General features: G+C 41.0%; 1 protein-coding gene across 2 annotated transcripts in view; it reads left to right on the top strand.

The window, feature by feature from the left end:
• The window catches only part of CFAP61 (cilia and flagella associated protein 61), a 241,240-nt gene that overhangs the window by 137,858 nt on the left and 82,721 nt on the right, over positions 1–20,661 (top strand). For both annotated transcript variants that reach the window (XM_019491015.1, XM_019491016.1), the window contains 3 exons: positions 7,199–7,297; positions 11,886–12,054; positions 15,090–15,264. In XM_019491015.1, the coding sequence (XP_019346560.1) occupies positions 7,199–7,297; positions 11,886–12,054; positions 15,090–15,264 (443 nt within the window). The remainder of the gene's footprint in view (positions 1–7,198; positions 7,298–11,885; positions 12,055–15,089; positions 15,265–20,661) is intronic.

Raw genomic sequence — 20,661 nt, 5'->3', positions numbered from 1 at the left:
TTATTGAGGACACTCTGAGATCTGGGAGACCTGGGTTTAAGCTTATGCTCTGCCTGATCCAGGCCAGGGACTTGAACTCATTCTTGCATAGCACCAGGCAATAGGTATTTCCTTCCCCTGTAAGAAACGTTTTACTTTTATACAGACAATTAAATATTCATTGGGTCAGCAAGAGAGAGACTGACTTAGTAGCCCGGTACTGAGGTGACTCGCCAGGATGGTAGGAGATCTATGTTCACATCCATGGTCTTAAATCAAGTAATGTCGGTCCTACATATCAGCCCAGTTCTCTCTCTGCTTGCTTGTGTACTCTCTTTCTCTCTCTCCTTTTTTCATGAAAAACCTGAAGGTCACAGTTTTTTCCCCTGTTGCAGAACAGGGTTGATTTTTTCGTTTGCTTTTTTTTTTTAATTTCCAAGTTTTACATGGTGGGGAAAATCATTTCTTAGATAGCTCAAGTTCTGAATAGCACTCAAAATTGGTATTTGTTACAGTTTTGAGAACTCTAGAGCTCTCATATTTAGACCCACTTTGCTGTAACAAATTAATTGTACAATGGAATTGTACCTTTGGCTTTCCACAGTATATAATACCAAATATTAATGTTAAATTATTTAAATATTAGGCTTTAAAAGCCCATGGGTAATCTTTCTTGTTATTCAGAGAATGTATAGTTCTATTTTGTCATTTGCATTATAAACTACTAGGAAAGCTGCAAAAGTGTGCAATATTTAGGTTCAAATAAATTAATGGATTAATGATGTCTAACTCACTGCACTTTACTTTTTGGTAAAAGGTTACTCGGCTATTTATTTGTTCAAATGAGAGGTTTAATGAAAGCAGTTAATTAAATTACTTGCTCAGACAGTTTCTGCTAAGCCAAAACAAAAAAATCAGCAAAACCTAATAAGGAACAGTCTAGCAGATTTGCAAATAGGTCTTGTTGAGATGCATATAAATAATATACTAAAACTTTTTTTTACTTGTTTCTTTTATTTTGCTCACAATAAATTGACAATGTGACCCTCTTTTATTTCAAGGACAAGGATGTTTAGACCTCCTTTTGTAGCTGTCCTCCAGAACCGTGCAATGAAACCCAATACCTCTTACTTATTTCCCTAGATACTCTAATCCCTCCCTACTTTACAAGTATCTTTGAGCCGTTCTTCCCTTTTGTATCCACAGCAACATGAATCCCTGCTGGAATTATTTGCTTCTAAAATGCAGGTGCATTTGTTTAATGTTTCACTGGTTCGAGCTCTTAACTTGAAGACTTTTTCCACAAAATGGTGACCTCTGCTTTTACAGCACTTCATCTTGGGCATTGTTTATATACATTAAAACCATATAAGCCATTCCATCTTCTAATAGGTAGAACCTGTTTTCCAGTACCTTTTATTGTTCTTCTGTTGTTAGGAGCTTGCTTTTAGACAACAGAGAGGAATCCAAAGCCATCACATATAACCCATTCTTTTGTTAGCTCAGAAATAACGCTGTATGAAGAACAAGTTATATTGGTAGAAAGTATGATGATGGCTAGCAGTGTATTTCAAAGGTGATGCTTATGCATAAATCTCTGTTTAAGAGTCTGCTTTTCATGGATGCTGAGCACCTGCTGTTTCCATTCCTTTTTCACACTCTTTTATATTTAGAGGTCTATATTTGAATTTAAGGTACTACCTTAAGGCACACCGTGCCTTTTGTTTTAAGTAGTTTTGAAAATGCAATTTAAGCTCATTAGTCACTTTTAAAAAACATTTAGGTACCTAGGGACATTTTCACAAACATCTATCTACATCCATCTTTGTGCATCTAAATACCCATAAAAAATATGACCCTTGGCAACTACATTTCATTTTAAACTCCCATGGGGTTTATAACTTGGCTGCTAGAGAGAACTTGGACTATTCACTTTTAAATACGTAAAATTAGATTTAAAAAAAAAAAAAGGGGGTATATGTCTATTATGGAAGTACAAATAAGGCAAACGTGTTTAGTGAATTTTCATGCTTTATGCCCCTATAACTTAAAACCAGATTTCTGTTTAAAGTCAAATTGTTCACATTATTACTAGGAGGTGCTATATTGACTCAGTCTGGTCTGATCATTTCTTTGATAATGGGCAGTACCAGACACATCAGAGAAAGGTGCAAGAAACAATCATGGAACAGCCTCCCCATGGTGAAAGTTTCTCTTTAGATCATTTCACTTACCTTCTGGCTGATACTGGCAAGATGAGGCTTTATATCTCTGCTAACAAATATTGAGCAGGTTTCTCTACTTAAGATGCAGAGCAACAATCATTTGCACAAGTGTATATCTGGTCGCATTTAAACCACTTTACACCTCTTTTATTTTGGTGCATATGCCTGTATGCACAAGGCAGCACAGAAGCTGACATGTTTTTAAAAACAAACTGTCTCTAACAAAAGACAATTTAATTATCCATAAATATGTCTAATACATTTCTAATTCTGTGGTGCTGCATATCTAAGTGTAATGAGTAACGTGGTTCTGTGTTATGTAAAAAGTCTTTTCATATTTTTTTTAAACTGTTGCATTTTTAATGTAATGCCTCCCTGTGATCAAAGCCAAGGGTAAAAGTCCTCCCAAGAATACTGGCTAAGAGGCTAATGTGGTAAAGGCATACCAGTTTCTAGAGTCAGAGTGATGTGTCTGACAGTGTGCAGCTGACTTTGACTCCAGGTCATCTGAAGGCATAGTGAAGGTATGAGTCTAGGGCTTGAACTCAAGCCTTCAGAGCCATGGCAAGTCATCTTAACCACTCTACCACTCAAGGATTTTTTTGAGTAACTATGGAATTGTGAAATTATAATCCAATAAGGTGAATGGAGATTGCGTGCCCCCTCTTCCAGGGTTCATTGCATTATATTTGTTAATACTGAATTTAATATGCTATACTGCTGCCATTTCATTTAACTTTGATGTAACCCTGGGAAGTTCCTATTTGCTGTGATTTGTGTTGGCTAACTTAAATGTTTTTTAGTCTTCTGCTAAATTTGACACTTTATTGTTCACCTCCTTTTTGAGATCAGTGGTGCATCTACACTTAGTTAATTCAAAGCAACAAACTCCAAATAAGTTTGAGCTGGAGTAAACTACTCCTGGGCACAGCATCTACACATGCGCCTGGGACAGCAGCAATTTGAGCTGGGGCAGAGCAGTTTATAACAGGGCTGAAGGCACAGGGGGTCAGTCCCAGGCTCTGAGTGGTGGCATTGGGTGGCGGAAGGGCTGGGTGGGGCACAAGGGTGCTGAAAGTGTGGAGCCATATGACTAGGTGGCGGGCAGAAGTCTGGCCCGCCTGCTGGTTGGGCTGACCAGGTACAATTTATGCCCACGGTCAGCTTTTACATGTATGTTTAATTGCAGTTAATTATCTGGGACAGTACTATCTTATGGCAGTGTTAATTAGTTTATTGTGGCCTAATAGTATTGCATATGTAGATGGTGATGGTTTACTTTGAGCTAATGTTTTTTCTACATACCTCTTGGTAGCAAGGGCTCATGAGTGCTGGGGTGGATGGAGCGTCCCACAGAGGCAAGGGGGGCTCCCCTGCGTGCTTGGCAGCAGACCCATAAGTGGACCAGAAGCACTTCCGGCCCACTTCTGGGTCTGCCGGGGGGGGCGTAGGGCTCCCCCTGCCCCCCTGTGCCCTCCCTGGCTCAGCGACTGATGCCTCCTGGGTCTGCTGGGGGGGAGGGACCTGAGGTCCCCATGTGGCCAATCACCGAGCCAGGGAGAGCACAGCGGGGTCCCCCGCACGCTCCCTGGCAGACCCGTAAGTGACCTGGAAGTACTTCCAGTCCACTTCCGAGTTCACTGCCAAGCATGTAGAGGGACCCCCCTGCACTCCTGTGGGGCACTCCATGCACCCCAGCATCACAGCATTCACAAGCCATGCCTGTTACCTCAAGGTATGTAGAGGAAACTTTTAAAGCTGAGTCTGTGTCTGAATTGTTGATTCTCTGAATCAGCATCGAATCTTCAGATTCAGCCAAATTGAATCAGGGACAGCGATCCAAATCAACGAACTGAATCACTGTCCCTGATTTGGGTCAAATCCAAATCAAATAAGTCCCACTTGGCACACCCACCCCTAGTCAAAACCTCAACTAAAATAACTTCAGATCATTCTTAGTTATCAGCTTTTTGCTGATTGTAGCAGAAAGCTCAAAGTATTCAAGATTCAAGAGGCAAAAGTTTCCTTGCAAAATCTTAGCTGCTTTACCCCTATCATATCCTGTTCTTCATTGTGTTGTTTAATTAACCTTTCAACCAGTTATCTGATATTGAAGTAAGGGTCACTCCTCTACAATTTCCACCTTTGTATTTAAAAAAAGAATTAAAATGTCAAAGAATATGAAGTTTTAAAAGTGTGTGAATATGTCAACTACTATTTGTAAGTATTTTCCATGTACAAATATTCTTATTAGAGGTGGGACTGATAACAGTGTCGACAGTTAGGATTGCTCAACACTTCCCACTATAGGAATCAGGTTTCATTTTGCTTTTATCTTTGTCAGACTAACTGTTCAATGTGAACTTTTTCTCTGCCAGAAGTTTGCCTACGGCTGAACTTTTCTGGAAAGTTTCCACAGAAATAGTCCATCACTTTCCTAGAACAAGATTAGGGAGTTATATGTATTATGTAAACATGTTTTAGACATTAATTTTTTTAAAGCTCTAGCACTTTCATGCATTCATGCTGTTCCTGTGAAAAAACACCCAAACTATCTCAAGTCATGAGTCTTTGAAAAATCTCATTGTACACATGAGATCAGTAAGAATGTCTCTTCTGTTTGCTCAAGATCTACCCTCACTCCCAGCACTCAGGCAACAAGGAGAAAGATGGCAGAAAGGTGAAGAATAAGGAGAAACTGTACTGGAACCAGTTTGGGAGAAAAGCAGACAGGAAGGAACAAAAAGGAAGGATTTATCAGGGGCCAGGAGTTGGAAGTGCTGGCTGAAAGCTGAGAGAGCATCTGAGAAGATGTCAAGAGGTTCACAGGCACAGATGTGGGGAGAAGATAAAAGCAGAAAGAAGGGGGTCAGGAGCCAAGCTGTGGTGGGGAGGTTAAGTGGTATGGTGGAAGTAGGGCAGGAGCTGGGGATAGAAAGGGGCAGATTCTGGGGAGATGACGATTAGGGAGGCCAGACACCTGTCAAGGGATGGAGCTATCCATGTGGCTTTCGACAGCTTGCCAAAACTCTGTAAGCAGGCCTCCGCCTGAAATAATTGCCTGCCCATGCTCTAGATCTGAAGGAATAAAACTTGCTGATAACAAAGGGATTTTTTTCCCTTTTTCTTGAGAAATGCAATGTTTCAGGTTGTTTTAGCTTAAGTTTCTAACACGAAGAAGTTAGGAAACAATGTCTTGTGCGTCCATATTATAAAACAACCTTTAATAACATGACCACTTGGTAATTTTTTTACAAAACCCTTGCCTCACTGCGTGTGTAAGAAGTGTAATATTCTGGAAGTGAATCCCAGGTGTGTGTAATAAGTATGACCTCTATATATGTGGCAGTAGTTTAAAGGTATGTAGTGAATGAGTTCAGTATTGCAGGGAAAGAAAAGATGGTCTCGTGGTTTGATGCCTAGGCAAGTCATTTCAACTAGATTTCTCAATTGGTCACTAATTGTATGCTTCGCATTTGCATAGACAGAGTGACATCTGATATTTCTTAACATTTGAGTGCTTGACTTGGTATCCTTAAGGGTTTTTCTTAAACATAGTTATTGTTTTTAATGAGATTTAAAATGTATATTACAGCCACACCTAAGTTTGGAGCATTCATTGGGTTTGGCCCTGTACAGCATATAGGAAGACATAATATGTGCTCTAAAATGCTTCCTATCAAAAGGAAAGTGACCTAGGAAACAGGACATAGTTCTACCTGGAAAGATTTGTGTTTATGGTATGCTATTACGGGTGTTTTCCTGATAATCATATATAAAGTAACTGTGAGGTATCCATCCCCTTTAGTTAATTATATTTATTGACACCACTGCCAAAGTAACAGCTGAAAATGAGCTCAGATTATATATGGTATGTTTTAACATGAAGATGGGCCTGTTTATACCAAGGCCACTGTATATCATTCTGCTCGTGTAAAGGGATCTTAAAGTGAGAGTAAATTCTATTTACACTCACTTTAAGAAGTGCTATGTAAAATTGCGTTTGTGTAAATGAGAATCAGACCCATAATCTGTCTAAATATATGCACATTAAGATTATTTATTACATTGTGCCCTGAGTGTGCATGGAGATTTACAGTAGATGATCCATAATCCAGAATTAAACTATTAATATGCATGTATCGAATGGCAGCCATAACCTTGAAATTCCTAGGTTTAAGTTTGACCTTTAACTTTGTTTGAATATATTTTTTAAAATGTATGAATAACAAATTAACATTAGTAGATAAAAAGCATGCAGTTTCCTTGCTAGTTCTTGTACCTATCTGTACTGAAGTTACACAAAGCCTTGAAGATTATAAGGCTTAATCATTCATAATATTTATTTGTTTTTAAATGTCAGATCTAGTTTAGTTTAATGTATTACGTAGCCCTCTTTGTTAATCAAACCACAGTGGGTCGAATTCTCCCTTTTATGTAGCCAATAACACATGCTATTGAGAAAATGGCAGAATCCTTGGTACCTAGATACTGGTCCATTTAAATTAATTACTTTCTGGAACCATGCTGGACATGGTATTGAAAACTCTGCTGTTCCCTTGACATATCTTCTTGGTTCCAGTGGGTCTCTTGCAAGATGTGACGGGATTAACAGTAGCTACAAGGTTCTCTCAAGCCCCTGATACTTCAGTGGTCAGCTTTCTTCCTTTGGAAACAGAATGATCAGAAGCCCTGGCAAAGGCATATCTTTATTTCTTCCATCCCATCAGTGGGGCTGGGAGTACTCTTGTCGCATGTTATCGGATGGTAGTTGGTAGGAGCAAATTATTAATGAAAATACTAGATACATGTATTCAGCCAGTGCTCATCAGAGTGGGACTTCAGTTTTTCGGGAATGGATTGAGAAACCCAGTTGTACTTAAAAAGCTTGATTAAACAGTATATTCAAACAAAATCAAGTTACTGTGATACCAAACTGAATTATAATAAGTTGATGCTGATTTCCATATTGCATTTTAATTTTCTTTCTTTAGTCCACACCTGAAGTTTAACAATCTGACCTTGATTTCAACTCATGGGCTTCCAGGAAAAAATCTACCAGACTTGAAGTACAGAAGATTTTTAATTAACAGGTTTGATTTCTAAATATTTTTGCTTAGACAATATAAAATTTGTGAATGGTTTTGTGACTTCAAAGCACAGTTCTATGTAATATACACATAGATGTATCAAGTAGCCTGTACTGAGTCTAGAACATTAGTGCTCAAGCTGTTGGTCCTGCATGGCCTCGGCTGGCCCCTGCTCATTGGGATTGGGCCCCACACTAGTCCCATGTGCCAGGATCAAGCTCTGCATACTGAGATTGGGCCCCGTATCGCCCAGGTCTCCTCACAGGTCCAGTAGTTTGGCAGCAGGGGAGCAATGCCACTATTCCCCTGCTACCAAAGTTTTGGACCTGTGGCATGCCCTGTGGGCTGAATGACACAATGCCAGAGGCTGGATCTGGCCCACAAGCCAGGGATTGAGCATCCCTCATCTCGAATATTATTTTTCAGATCAGCCTCTAAAAGATGCTGGCAAAGAAGTAGCTGTAGCTGTTCCCATTGCAGCTGGTATTCATCTCTGAAATAAGTTGAACCTAAATATTTGTGTATTATTGGCTAAACAGATGTTGTTAGGTATTATTAGAGTCTCACAGTCAGCACTGCAGCACATTGTAATACTACCAATATCACTAGATTCACTGCTTTCTTTGATTTCTAAAAAGGCAATAGTTTGTGTTTCTTCCAAAAAGGAGATCTCCCATTTAGTTGTTATTTTATACATTCATGAGAGGCATGCCAAGACATGTAAGATTGTGCATTTAGTAAGTTCACAGAACTAACCATAAGATATATAGTGAGTTACTCGGCACTGAACTCAATGGGAATTTTGCCATTGACTTTACTAAGATCAAGATTTGACTTAGTATGAAGGCAGCAATGGACAAGTTACTTTCTTATGAAGTTTCTGCTTCACAAGGAAGGCTATCACAGCCAAGTGTCTCAAACTGATGCAGAATTTTGCTCTGCTGTGAGTAATTGTGGGCTTACTTAGAGAAAGGGAAGTCATTACGAGGGACTAAAAATCTGGATAAAATTATAAAATTAAAAATGAAACTTTTTATTTAAAAAATATTCCAGCCATTTTTTCTAAGTATGCAAGAGAACTAAGCTCAACTTGTAGAGAATTTCAAACTTAGTCTAACTTGATAGAATAATTAAACAGATGATTTACTTTATGAGCAGTGTGCTGCCCTCCTCTTGTTACAATTGCTGATTTAAAAGGTATGTTTGAATAAAATCTTCCCTTTTAACATTTATTTTCTCTCAAGACCATGATCCCTTGTGAGATCAAAAGATGCTGTGATGTTGTATATTCAGTATGATGAGTTGACTGCAACATAGGAATTGCCAGACAAGTGCTCCTGTTCTTGTGTCCCATCTCCAATAGCGTCCAAGTGGACAGACTGTGAAAGGGAGCATGTTTGTTCAGGTCAAAGTGATAGATGTGGAAAGGGCCCACAGTTAAAAATATTCATAGAAACTAAATTTTCAAGCATCAGCATTGTAAACTGAAAGGATGAGTCAGAAAAAGAAAGAAATAGGAGAAAGAAGGAGGGAGAGAAAAAGAGAGGAAGGAAGGAAAGAAAGAAGAAGGAAAGAAAGAAAGAAAGCTTTTAAGCAAGCAAGCAAGGTACTCAAAAAAATTACAATTTGAAATTCAGCCTGGATTTGGAATAACAAGCACACTTCTAAGTTATCTGCTTATAGCTTCACATGACTGTAGACATCAAAATTGTTTGTGGAGAGCCAAGTCAAAGAGGTGAATTTTGCATGGAGTTCTGAACACAGTGATGTTATTGATCATGTATACTTCTTGTTGGAATAAGTTCCACTGTCTGAATCCAGTTCCTGGCAAAGTGGTAGCTCTTATTCATGGTTTCAGGGAAATGTATAGTTCTCAGCAAAGTTATGGAAGGTCACTGCATGTGCAAAAGGTGACTTCAAGTATAATTTATTTTGCTCTCTGCAAATGTTTTTGGACACAATCTCCTTTTTTTCTTGCTTTTACATTCACAGGGACATCTTAAGTGAAAATGACCCTTTTTGTGGTTTTCTCAGGACCAATATCTAAATAAAAATTCTGGATTCACGATATTTATTTCTCATTGAAAATTATGATGATTAACTATTAATTTGTATTACCATAGTAACCAAAAACCCTTCTAATGAACCAGGATGCCATAACAGTAGGCACTGTACTAAGAATTAGATTGAACTAAAAAGTGTAAGCCTCAATTTGAATATGTAGAGAACAAATCTGTTATCATTTTTTATAGTATATGCAAAACTTTTGTGACTCTCCATTTGTTTCCACAGTTTCTTTGGCTCCCAGTATGTAGCCATGCCCTGGAGGGGCCATCTATTTAAATGACATAACAGTTCAGTGTCTGCTCACTGAACCTTGAACAAGAAGCCTCATTTAAACCAAATGTATGAAAATATTGTGATGTGCACTAATTTAAAACTACCTCAGCTGCTTCAAGAGTCCCTGCTTTTTTTTCCCTGTCAGAAAGTGACCTGAGTTAATGTAACTGGATAAAGGTTTTTTATTTATCAACATAGTTTCAAAAGGAAGGCAAGTGTAAATCAGTATTTTCAGTGGCAGTTACAAAATATCTCTTTGAAGAAAGCTTTAGAGGGGGGCGGGGGTGCAGTGGCAGAGTGGTTAGGGTCTGTTGCTATGAATTTTAGAGATGCAAGTTAAAACATTGTTTTGGATTTGTGAATTGTCCCTGCCCCACACCTCCCATTGACCCAGCTGTGGGTATGTACCTGGTCATTCCATCTCGGAGCCAAAGGCAGCTGGAGGTAATGCTGACACTGAGCCTTAACCACATTAGTCTGTTAGACTTAGTTGGACATTGAACTTTGGCTTGCTAGAAAACTGTCATTTATAACTATCTAATCATAGCTAGTCATGAACATATGAAAATAGATTAATAACAAGTATAAATAATATAATTAATTAATACTTGAGAATGAAACCTGGCTAGGATTTTTCAGAATCACCTAAATTAAAAGCACAGGTCTCTGATTGTCATTGGAATATGTGCTCCAAAGCACAAAGGTGCTTTTGAAAATCCCAGCCTGCCCTTCGTAATGCTTTTTTTTTATTATAGGAATTTTCAATGTCCAGGTAATTGGTGTTTTGTAAGGTGTGTTCTTCTTCACTATTTCTTGTTTATTATTTCATCCATGTATTTGTGGAAGAGTCCCGTCTCAAAGTCAGATTCAGAGACTGCCATTGAAATCAACAGTAGTATTGTACTGTTGTAGTTGTCATGACTCAAGGAATATGCAAGAAGCAACATTTGTTTGGTAATACCTTGAGAGTTGACTGCTTAACCTGCTTAGGTATTTTTAATAATTGCTTTACATTTCTGTCTGCACCATGAGGTGTTTAAATACTTTTAACATCCTGGCCCTAAGTATCTCAATCATTTTTTAACATTTTACCTAATCTCTTAGAAAGACAAAAGGTTTGAACAAAACTTTCAACATATACCATATAATTTGGCCATCGCTCTTTATTAAATCCTTGCATAACATTTTTAAAAAATCACTTAAAGGGGAGCAGTCAAGAATATACTAGTATCTGAAAAAAACAACTGAATTATTTGAGGCTACTTACCATCAAAGATGTGTGAGGCAAAAAGGTAATAGGAATAAGTGATTAAATTGTCCAGAATTTTATAGAAAAAATAAGCTTGAGTGTCTTTGATATGTGTTCGTTGCTTTCAAAATTCCCCCTCTCCCCTTTTTTTGGTTGGAAGTGAATTGCTAATCAGTTATCTTTTTTTTTTTTTAATAAGGGTTATCACATTTCCACTCTTACTATAGAAACCACTGTTGAGAAACGGATTACCTGTTAAAATCTTCCTCTTAGATAACATGTATGATAACCTTTACCTCCCTCCTGTCAGTGGTGTGCCTTGAGTTGGGCCTTACAGAGTGCTGAAGGTTTCAATATTGTTGTAATATTTTTCATCCTTTCTGTTTTGGAAGAAGTCATCCAGAGGGGGATAGCAAAAAAACATATATGATGATATCTCTGTCTTTTACTTACAATTCTGGAAACAGCCTTCATAGCTGTCTTTGTAGCTTTAAACACTTTTATAGCACAGCTATGTGACACGGTTGTTAAAATACCATTAGCAACTTCACTGTATTAGTGTCCTCACAATAGCTACCACTGGTGGGACTGAATACTCACGGTAGCAAAATTAGGAATTTTTTAACAAAATAGCTTTGTGTAGAGATAGCTGAAGAGAGAAAATTAGCACATAAGTAAAATATTTTCTTCTAGAGGTGCAAAGATCTGACCAGCTTATCAGACTGAAAATTAGATGCACAGTAAAATATACATTTCTGACTGGCTTATAAACTCTGTTATAGTATGAGCCAATGCTGTGAGAAATTATTTGGTTTTAGCAGAAAGTTGTCAATTTGTAACTGAGTGTTTTATAATGAATATTCTCTTACTATAGACTCTAGTAAGCTCACAGCAAGAGAACAGACTGGAACCACTAGGGGACTTCAACTAACTCACCAGATGTCTAATTAATGCCTGCTGTCTGCTGCTAAAATGTCACTTATAGATATTCTTTCTTCACAGCCACTGTTTTAATGATAAAGATTATGCACTGATGTCACTTTGTTCCTGGGTTAATGTTGTGGTTGGTAAAATGACTGGCATAGACCGAGCTGCCAAACATGTAGTGGTTTCCAAGGGGAAAAAAGTGCCATATGACCACCTTGTTCTCTGTACTGGGCAGCAATATCAGGTAAGATTGCGTGCATAGTGAAAAATGAATGTTTGATGTTTACAGTGATTAAAGATGAACATGTTTAGTGGTTCGCGCAGGAGCAGACTATTTCACAGCAAGTCTTTATCCATGTGGTAACAACTACAGTCCTGTCACTCTAAAACAGTCCTTTGAGGATGAAGCTCTTTGAATACTCTGGGAATTTTGCCTGAGTAAAGATTGCAGAATTAGGCACTAAGGGCTCCTACACACATGATGGAACTCTGCTCCAATGTGTGCTAATTAGCATGCTTCAGCAGCCTCTGTGTCACATGTATTCAGCATCCCCACATTTCAAAGTGGCAGTGGGGGCACTTTAACTAAAGTTCGTTGAATGAGCTTTAGTTACAGCACCCTGCAGCCATTTTGAAGCACAAGATGCTAAATACACATGATGTTTCAGGCACTTTAATTACAGCAGCTCTCAGACCCGCTCTAATTAAAACACCCCTCTCCCTACCTCAGAGCACATGTATAGATGCCCTAAGTCTTTGAACACCATAGGAAATCTTAGGCTTGATCTACAAACATTTTTAGCCACTTCCATATTTGGGTAATTGTTGAACCTGGGGCTTGTGGTTGGATCCCAACTTCAGGCTTGGAAACGCACCTAAGTCCTTCTTTGGCTCTGGCTCTGCCCATAGAGCTAAATCCTGCTGGCCATGTTATTTGGCAAGTAATCATATTGATGCCAGCAAGTCTGCTGGCTGAGGAAAATGGTTACACGTTATGAATAAGAGTGGCAGAATATATTCACGTACCTGTGTTTCATGGAGCTAGGTCAAATTTTTTAGAGGGCCAGGTGGCCAGTGAAGACATTCCACTGGCAGTTCTTGACCAATGCGATATAATCATACTGAACAAAAAAGAAATACTGATTATAATCGTGGTTTAATTTGTTACTGTAATAGTAATATTATCGAGTTACATTTTTAATACAATGTTTGGTGTTTTGCATCATTACAGATATTTAATTCGTCTCTTGACAGATTTTCTCCTATTTTAGAACATTTAGTTTTGCTGTAAAATAAAAGAAGCGTTCTTTTTGTATTAGGAATTTTTTTGCAAAACTTTAAGCTATGCAATAAAGAAATCATTATAGAGATCCTTCGTCTATGCATTTAGGTATTTCTGCTATACAGTTGTAGTGAAAGCATTTATTTCATTATTCATATTTTTTGCTGATCTGCTAATATTGTCATACATTTAGAAGTGAGCTTCTACATATCATCACTTAAAAGGGTCACTTACTAAGAGTTATGAGCATTGATCAACTGTGAATTTTCCCTGTAGCCAGTTTTTGTCAGTGCCTGGTTCTGGATCATCAGATTCCACCTGCCTTGAACAGGGTAATGCAAAATGCATATTCTGTTTGCTACCATGCCATTTTTGATCGGGCCCTTTTTTTTTTTTTTTTGCCTCCAAGGGCAGTTCAGTTGCCATTTCAGGGCTCACATGGAACATGTTACCACTTATTTTTCTTACATTGATAGAAACTGGCTGTGCTGCTTTGTGTATGGGTTACTGCAGATCATTCAAAAAATTGGTAACCATAAAATTGAGCACATTTTTTTTATAATTGCCCAAATGTTGCTTTTTTTAGAAGACAATTTCCACAAAAGTTATGATGACAAATAGATTATGTAGTGTGTTTTGGTGAAAACCTTTCAGTCTTGGATTTTAAAAAATGTAATAAACCAAGATTGTCCAATTGGCAGCCTCTGGGTTGCATGTGGCCTGTGAGGAGTTAAATTGCATCCCCAGAGCTCCTGCCCAGTTGCCGTTCCCTGCATCCCTCTGATTGCAGCCAGTCTCCAAGCTTCCCCTCCCTTCGCTGGCTGCCACTTCATGCCCCCACCCCAGGGTGCAGGGCACTGCAGCAGTGTGGGGGAGTTGAGGGTGAGCCTGGATCATTTGATGTAGCAGGGGTGAGAGTCACAGGCATGCAGTGTGGTGGGAGAGTCATAGGTGTACAGTTTAGCCATGGGAGGGTCTTGGACACACAATGCACCCAAGGGGTTTATGGACACATGATGCAGCGGTGGGAAGGCGTCCATGAAATTATGATTTTATTTATTTTTTCAGTTTTTACTAACTACCTTGTAGACAAGGGGTAAGTGTATGGTATGTGCTACGTCTGATGAGTTCTTCAGAACGCATTGTGTATGTGCATGTGCATGTATGTCAAAACCTTGTTCATTCTTGCAGGGCTTCTAAAAGCCTGCATGCCTCTGTAGATCCTATAAGGCGGGGCTGTCCAACCTCTGGTGGGCATCCAGGATCCACATTCAGCATGGGCTGAAGATCCAGGGGCCATACACTGTGAAGGAACTCTTCCCCTCCCCTCCCCCCCACCCCGCCCACCACTCAGCCACACTTGTAGCCCAGTTCTCTTCCCCACCTATGCCCATGCCATCCCAGCCACATGCACTGCATAGGCAGCCCGCTCTGCACCAGAGGCAGCCTGCTTCCCGCTGCCTTGCATGCAGCACCCTGACCCACCTCCCAGCCACACAAGTTGAGCAGGCAGCTCTTCTGCAGCAAACAGCATGGGCAGGTTGGCTGCCTCCTTTGTGGAGCACACAGCATGTACAGCACAGCAGCCTCCCCCACCACAGGTGCAACACTGTCAGCCCAGCCCTATCCTGCTGGGCTGCCCCACCCCTGGGAAGGGGGGCAGGAACCAAATGCCGGGGGGTGGAGGGGGAGCATGGGAACCCTGGCCAGTGCTGCAAGTACAATGGGTAGAGTGGTGGTTGGATGGGAGTCTGGCCTCTGGACTGCCAATTGGACAGCCCTGCTAGAAGAAAAAGAAAATAGGGAACATTCATATACCAGCAGAGGTCTCTCTTCTTTCTGACCAATGGATCGTTAATTACTGAGCCTTTGTCCAAGAAGAATTGGACTGACGTGTCTAGCCATTCTTCCACAATCACATAGTTTATGCCATTTCTATCTAAAGTATCTCTTTAACACTTTGCAAATTATACATGCATTATATTTATTTATGTCAGGTCCCGTGTCCTACTGGAGCAGATATCAGTAAACTCTTGACTAACAGAGAGGTCACAAAGAGCTGTAAGCAAAGATATACAGGCAAAGTTCCTACCAATCTCTTTATTCTCCATGATGATCAAGACTGCTTAAAGGCCGCACAATGGCTAAAAGAAAACTTTATCAATCTGGGAGGTAAGACTTTTAGCAAATATATGCACATTTTCAGAAATGATTATAGGGCTTATTGTTTCTCTATTTCCATTGTATAATTGGTGTCTAATTAGTGCTAGCAAAATCTTTCAGCTGCCAGGCTTTGTCTTCCAGAATAATTTACAGTTTGTTGTCATTTTTTGATACCCAGCATATTTTGACAGGAAAACAAGCTTGAGATAATTTAATTACCTGTAATTATTATATAACACAGCGTCAATGTCCTAAATGCTAAAGCTGGCTAGAATAATTAATTAACTAATTAAATAATAATTCAATTAGTGAATGTGGTTTTCAATTACATGGAAAATGTGTAGATCTGAAAAGCACGACAAAGAAAAAATGTCTAAATTAGGGAAGACTTTTTAAAAATCTCCATCCTCTTTTGTATTCAGTTCCTTTGGTTACAGACCTTCACACTGACTCAAACATGCACTGTATTGTCTGAGACTGTACAAGTTGCACATTTGTGTGAATATCTCTGTCTGTTACTACATTTGTATTCTCTGAAACTATCTTCAGGATGTCCTCTTATTTTTTTTTACCAATAACTATTAAAAATGTGACCAAAATATCTTGAATTTTCATGGAGAGCCTCTGCCTCATGTACATGGTTTTATGTTCAGTGGGTGCAGACAGACATAACAACTGAACCATTCCAACATGTCACCAATTGAGAACCAGTTCACAGTTCTAGCAGGACAGGGTGTGGACAGATATAACTGAACCATTCTACTAAGTCACTGATTCAGAACTGGTTCACAATTGTATGATGTGCTGTGCCTTTGATACCACAGGATAGAAGTGAGCACCCAACCTCATTGTGGGGGTGGAGGTATGTTTGCACCCATGCTTTGAAAGTCCCAAGGGTGGGTGATCTTATCACTTTTATATTGTCTTCTGTTTCCTAAATATGAGTTTATTATATTTTAGCAGCCTGTAAATGGCTGAAGTATGCAGTAGGATCCCCTGACTCAGAGTGGGAGGGAAGAGAAGCAGGGGAAGGAGTCAGGGAGGAAGTGCTGGGACTCATGGTTTGTTTTTTTTCCTAGGAACTGGGGAGACATGATGATGGGCTGTGGAGAGTAGGGAGTGAGGAGAAAGCTAATTGTTAGTTAAGGTAGCTTTTATTCACCAAACAGTGCAATGGAGCTCATGGATAAGAAGCGCCAACACAAGGAAAAAAAATGGGAGTAGAATTCTGGTTATATACCATATCAACTAGTTGCAGCCCCGTGTGTGTGTATGTTGCTGGGGGGGGGGGGCGGGGGGGGAATGTCTGGAGGACTAACCAGACCCATGTCATAAAACATTTGGTGTCCACGCATAACACTGACCCTGTCCACAATGAACTGGTTCAGAATAGTACTTGATTTTCCAAGTACACTTTTGAACCATTCCAGGCTGATTTAAACTGGTTTAACAGGCTTGCATATATACTTACTTCAGGTTTAAATCACATATAAACCATTTGAAGGATGCCAACAGACATAACACTTTAACTGTTCCAAGAACATCACTGACTGGAAATTGTCACTGGACAGAAGTGTCCACACATGCACTTCTATGGGTTCTAAGTAGAATCCCAACCTTTTAGGGATTGGGTTGTTGTCAAACATCACCAGGGGGTGACAGAGTACTCAGACCACCATGCCTTCTAGGGGTCAGTGCCCAGCATTTCCCCAGGATTCCTCAAGAGTGGGAGGAAGACCCAGATAGGAGCAGGGGGTTGGAATGGAGACTTGTGAGGTGCCAGGGGACTGTGTGGACCCCACTTTTTGTTCCAAGGGGGTGGGTGCTCTGGGCCTATCCCAAGAACTCCCTGGGTTTTCAAACCTTGCAAGGAAGTGCAGCTGACACAGAGACTTTCTGCTTCTCCACCCTGCAAACTGTAGTCTCTGTAAGCAACAGATCTTTGGGCAGTAAAGTTCTCATTGTATCTTAGAGCCACTCCATTGCTATGCATGAGTTTCAGGGTGGTGAAGAGCGGTGCAGTCTGGGATGCCTGGAGTACTGACCAGACACCAGGCATAGAATGCACTGTGGCTGCAAACAGCTGTTGACTTTGTGCTGCCATAAACATTTTGTGACAGCACAAGAGCTGATTGAATAGACATCATAGACTTTTGTTGGCCCCAAGTGCTTAAATGTTTCAGTGTCAGAAAGGTACTAATGATTTGTGCCTCCCTTAAATAGCTGACATCTGTCTAATTATGCCAAGAGACTGTGGGCTGCCACTGACAGCCCACACTCTTCCACTACTCCAAACAGAAACTCCTTCAGGCGTCAGGGGCTGGATTCTGGGGGAAATGGGCCCTAGGTGCACTGCCCCTACTTGGGGCATGAGTCTGGAGTCCCCTACTCCACTTGCACCTGGCTCCTGACCCAGGGACAGCAGTATAATAGGCGTGCTGGTGCCTGATGTGCTTTTCTTGCAGCTGCCCTTGGGTCCGGACAACACATATAAGCAGAGGAGGAAACCTCTGTGGGGAGTTCCCCTGTCTGTGCTTTGCAGACAGGTGCCAGGGGAATCCCCTGCTGGGGGATTCTCCTGTATCCTGCAAACAGGGGTTTCCCTGCATGTAGGTGCCTGCTCCAAGTTGAGGAAGGGTACCCAGGCCCCTTTTCCCCCCACATTGGTCCCATGAAGCCTTGGGAGGGACAGGGGACCAACCCTGGGGGAAAATAGATCCGGCAACATCTGTTAGATGTCTGTAAAGTGGATCAGCTCTGCCACAATATATTGTGGCGCAGGTAATTGTGCTTCATAGAGGACATCTATTTCCAGCCTGTGTCTGCCCATAACATTGAACCAGTTCAAGGAGGACTGGCTCAAAATAGTACTTGATTTTTCTGGTGAGTTTTTTAAATGTTCCAGAAAGTGTAAACCAGTTTCAAGTAGCATTCACACCTAGGCTACATACAGACATTCAAAAAGCCCAAGGCAGAATCGATATAAGTTGTGTGGTTTTCTGTAAGTGACATAACTTAGATCAGTAGAACACACATTCACTCTTTGGTGGAGAGGACAAATCTTAAGCTGGGTGCCACCATTTTTAAACCAGTCTGTGTTCTGAACTTTTATTTTAGATATAGACCAGTTTCCAATCATTTGTACCAGTAAAAGTGTAATATCTGTACTTGGCCCTAGTCTCTTGGGGCATGTCCCCACATGCAAGGGCGTGCAGTTACCATGGAAAAAATAGAAGAGGCACAAATTTGTGCTGCTGCTTTTTGCCACTGTGCACGCCCCTGCATGTGCAGTTGGTGCTGGGCAAATTGTCCCGGGTGGGGTAGGGGAGGCTAGGGCTAGCACCTCTGCTGACCCCAACAGCTTTACCTGGGATTTTGGGGGCCTCCTGGGGCAGAAGTGGTGCCAATTCAGCTGCTGGGAGGCTGGCTAGTATGGCTCTGGCTGGCTAGGCTCTGTTTCTGGCAGCACATGCTGCTGCCACATGCACCACGCTGCTTTTTGTGGCCTTTTCATTTTGGTTGTGTTTTGTTTTTTTGCCACCGGGATCTCTCAGTGCCAAATTTTGGCACCATGCTGCAAATCTGCAGTGTGGCCAACAGGTGCATGTGTGCCATGTATGACTTGTGGTGCCTCAAAATGAGTCTGAGGCACTGTAAATTGCTCATGAGCACTTGTTAGGATGTACTTGGAGTTTAAAATATATTTACAATGTTCTAAGTGTTAGGTCTTTCCACACCTTAAGTGTTATATGCATCCATTTCCAATGTATACTGAATGGGCATTAATAGAATTCCAATATGAACAAAGATAAATTTTTTCTGCTGCCAAAAAAGAAATGAAATACTAAAATGGGTTCACATTATAGGACATCCAGGTCTCACATCTGAACAAATATAAAGCTGCATTTCCTACTTCTAGCTCTAGGTCAGGCTTGTCCAACATACGGCCCGCGGACTGCCATGCAGCCCGCCAAAGCATTTTCTGTGGCCCGCAGTGTTGCGACAGGAAACGAAAGTAAACACGGTTTACTTTCATTCCCACCCTTTATCCCTCCCCAAGAAGCTTCCTAATGGCTGCTGAAGGGCTGGGGTAGGGACAAGGTTCCCACACGCACCGCGTCAGCTTGATGTTGCCGACGCGATGCGTGTGGGAAGGGGAGTAGCTGTGTGCTGCTCGGGACAGGATGAGCCCGGCTGGAGCAGCAGGGGCTCAGCTGCATTTTCCCTTGCCTGCACTGGTCAGTCCCATGCGGCACATGGCTCCGCCACCGCTTCTGCTGGCTGGTGCCGACCTGGCCGGCCTCTTCCCGTCCCCAGTAGCACATGGGAAGCCAGCTTCAGCTGCATGCTGCTTTTCCTGGCTGGTGTCGACCCGGCTGGGCGGGGCAGCATGTGGCTGAAGCTGGCTTCCCACGTGCTGCTGGGGATGCCTGGCTGGGTCAGCACTGGCCAGCAGAAGCAGCGGTGAAGCCTCCTGCCTTTTGGGACCAGATGGCACAGGAAGGGGGAAAGTGCAGCAGCATGTGGGGAAGCCACCGCTTGATAGGGGACAGGATGGGCTGGCCAGGCTGCACCAGAGAGGGAAAGCTGTGGCTGAGCCCCCTGGAGCTGTGCTGTATGTTCCTTTAAGACTGAACAATATGCTCAAGAATAGAGCATGAACGATCTGGGCTCCAACGTAAATTTGGAGCAGGTAAAAATCTTTGTAAAAATACTGTCCAGTGTTTGGATTGTGTTTGCTTCTGTTTCTCTATGTGCGGGATTGGGGGTTGAACTTGTTACTGCTTGTTAAAGATGTGTTACTATCAAGTTATTAATTCAATAAAAGTAAATCTTCTTGAAGATTATTCTCAAAAATGCCCATATTTTGTTGCTTTGATTAGTTTCCGCTCTGACTGATATCTTTTCCACATTTGATCTGTCGATTTGCATTATGCTTCTTTCATTCATTGAGAAGTGAGTAGAAGCGAAAGTGTTTATTTTAGTCAAGTGTTTGGTATTATTTCATTCTTGCTTTTATATTGTTTTTATTTTGGATTTTAAACCACATTTCCAGACCCGTTTCATTGTCACTTCCTGCAGCTTCATTGGTGTCAAAGGTCACGTGACATCACTTCCTGATGTGATACCACTTCCTGTGAGGTCTTTGAATATGGCTTGCCAGTCCACTGGGTGATAAAAAGTTCGTGATCTGGCCCCACATTCAAAAAGGTTGGACACCCCTGCTCTAGGTACTCCTGATTGGCTGCTACAACTGGTGTCCTAAAAGCAGAGCCCCGTTTTCATCTATCTGCTTTCAATTGAAGGCATAATAAAGAAAACTGTCATAGGGTATAACCTACAAAAGTTAATATTTCATTTGATAGACATTAAAAAGGTTGTCAAACTGCTAGAACATTCAAATTG

Source organism: Alligator mississippiensis, chromosome 1, assembly GCF_030867095.1.
Source record: "Alligator mississippiensis isolate rAllMis1 chromosome 1, rAllMis1, whole genome shotgun sequence".
Taxonomy (NCBI): Eukaryota; Metazoa; Chordata; order Crocodylia; family Alligatoridae; genus Alligator; species Alligator mississippiensis.
This window is presented reverse-complemented; position numbering and strand designations above follow the sequence as displayed.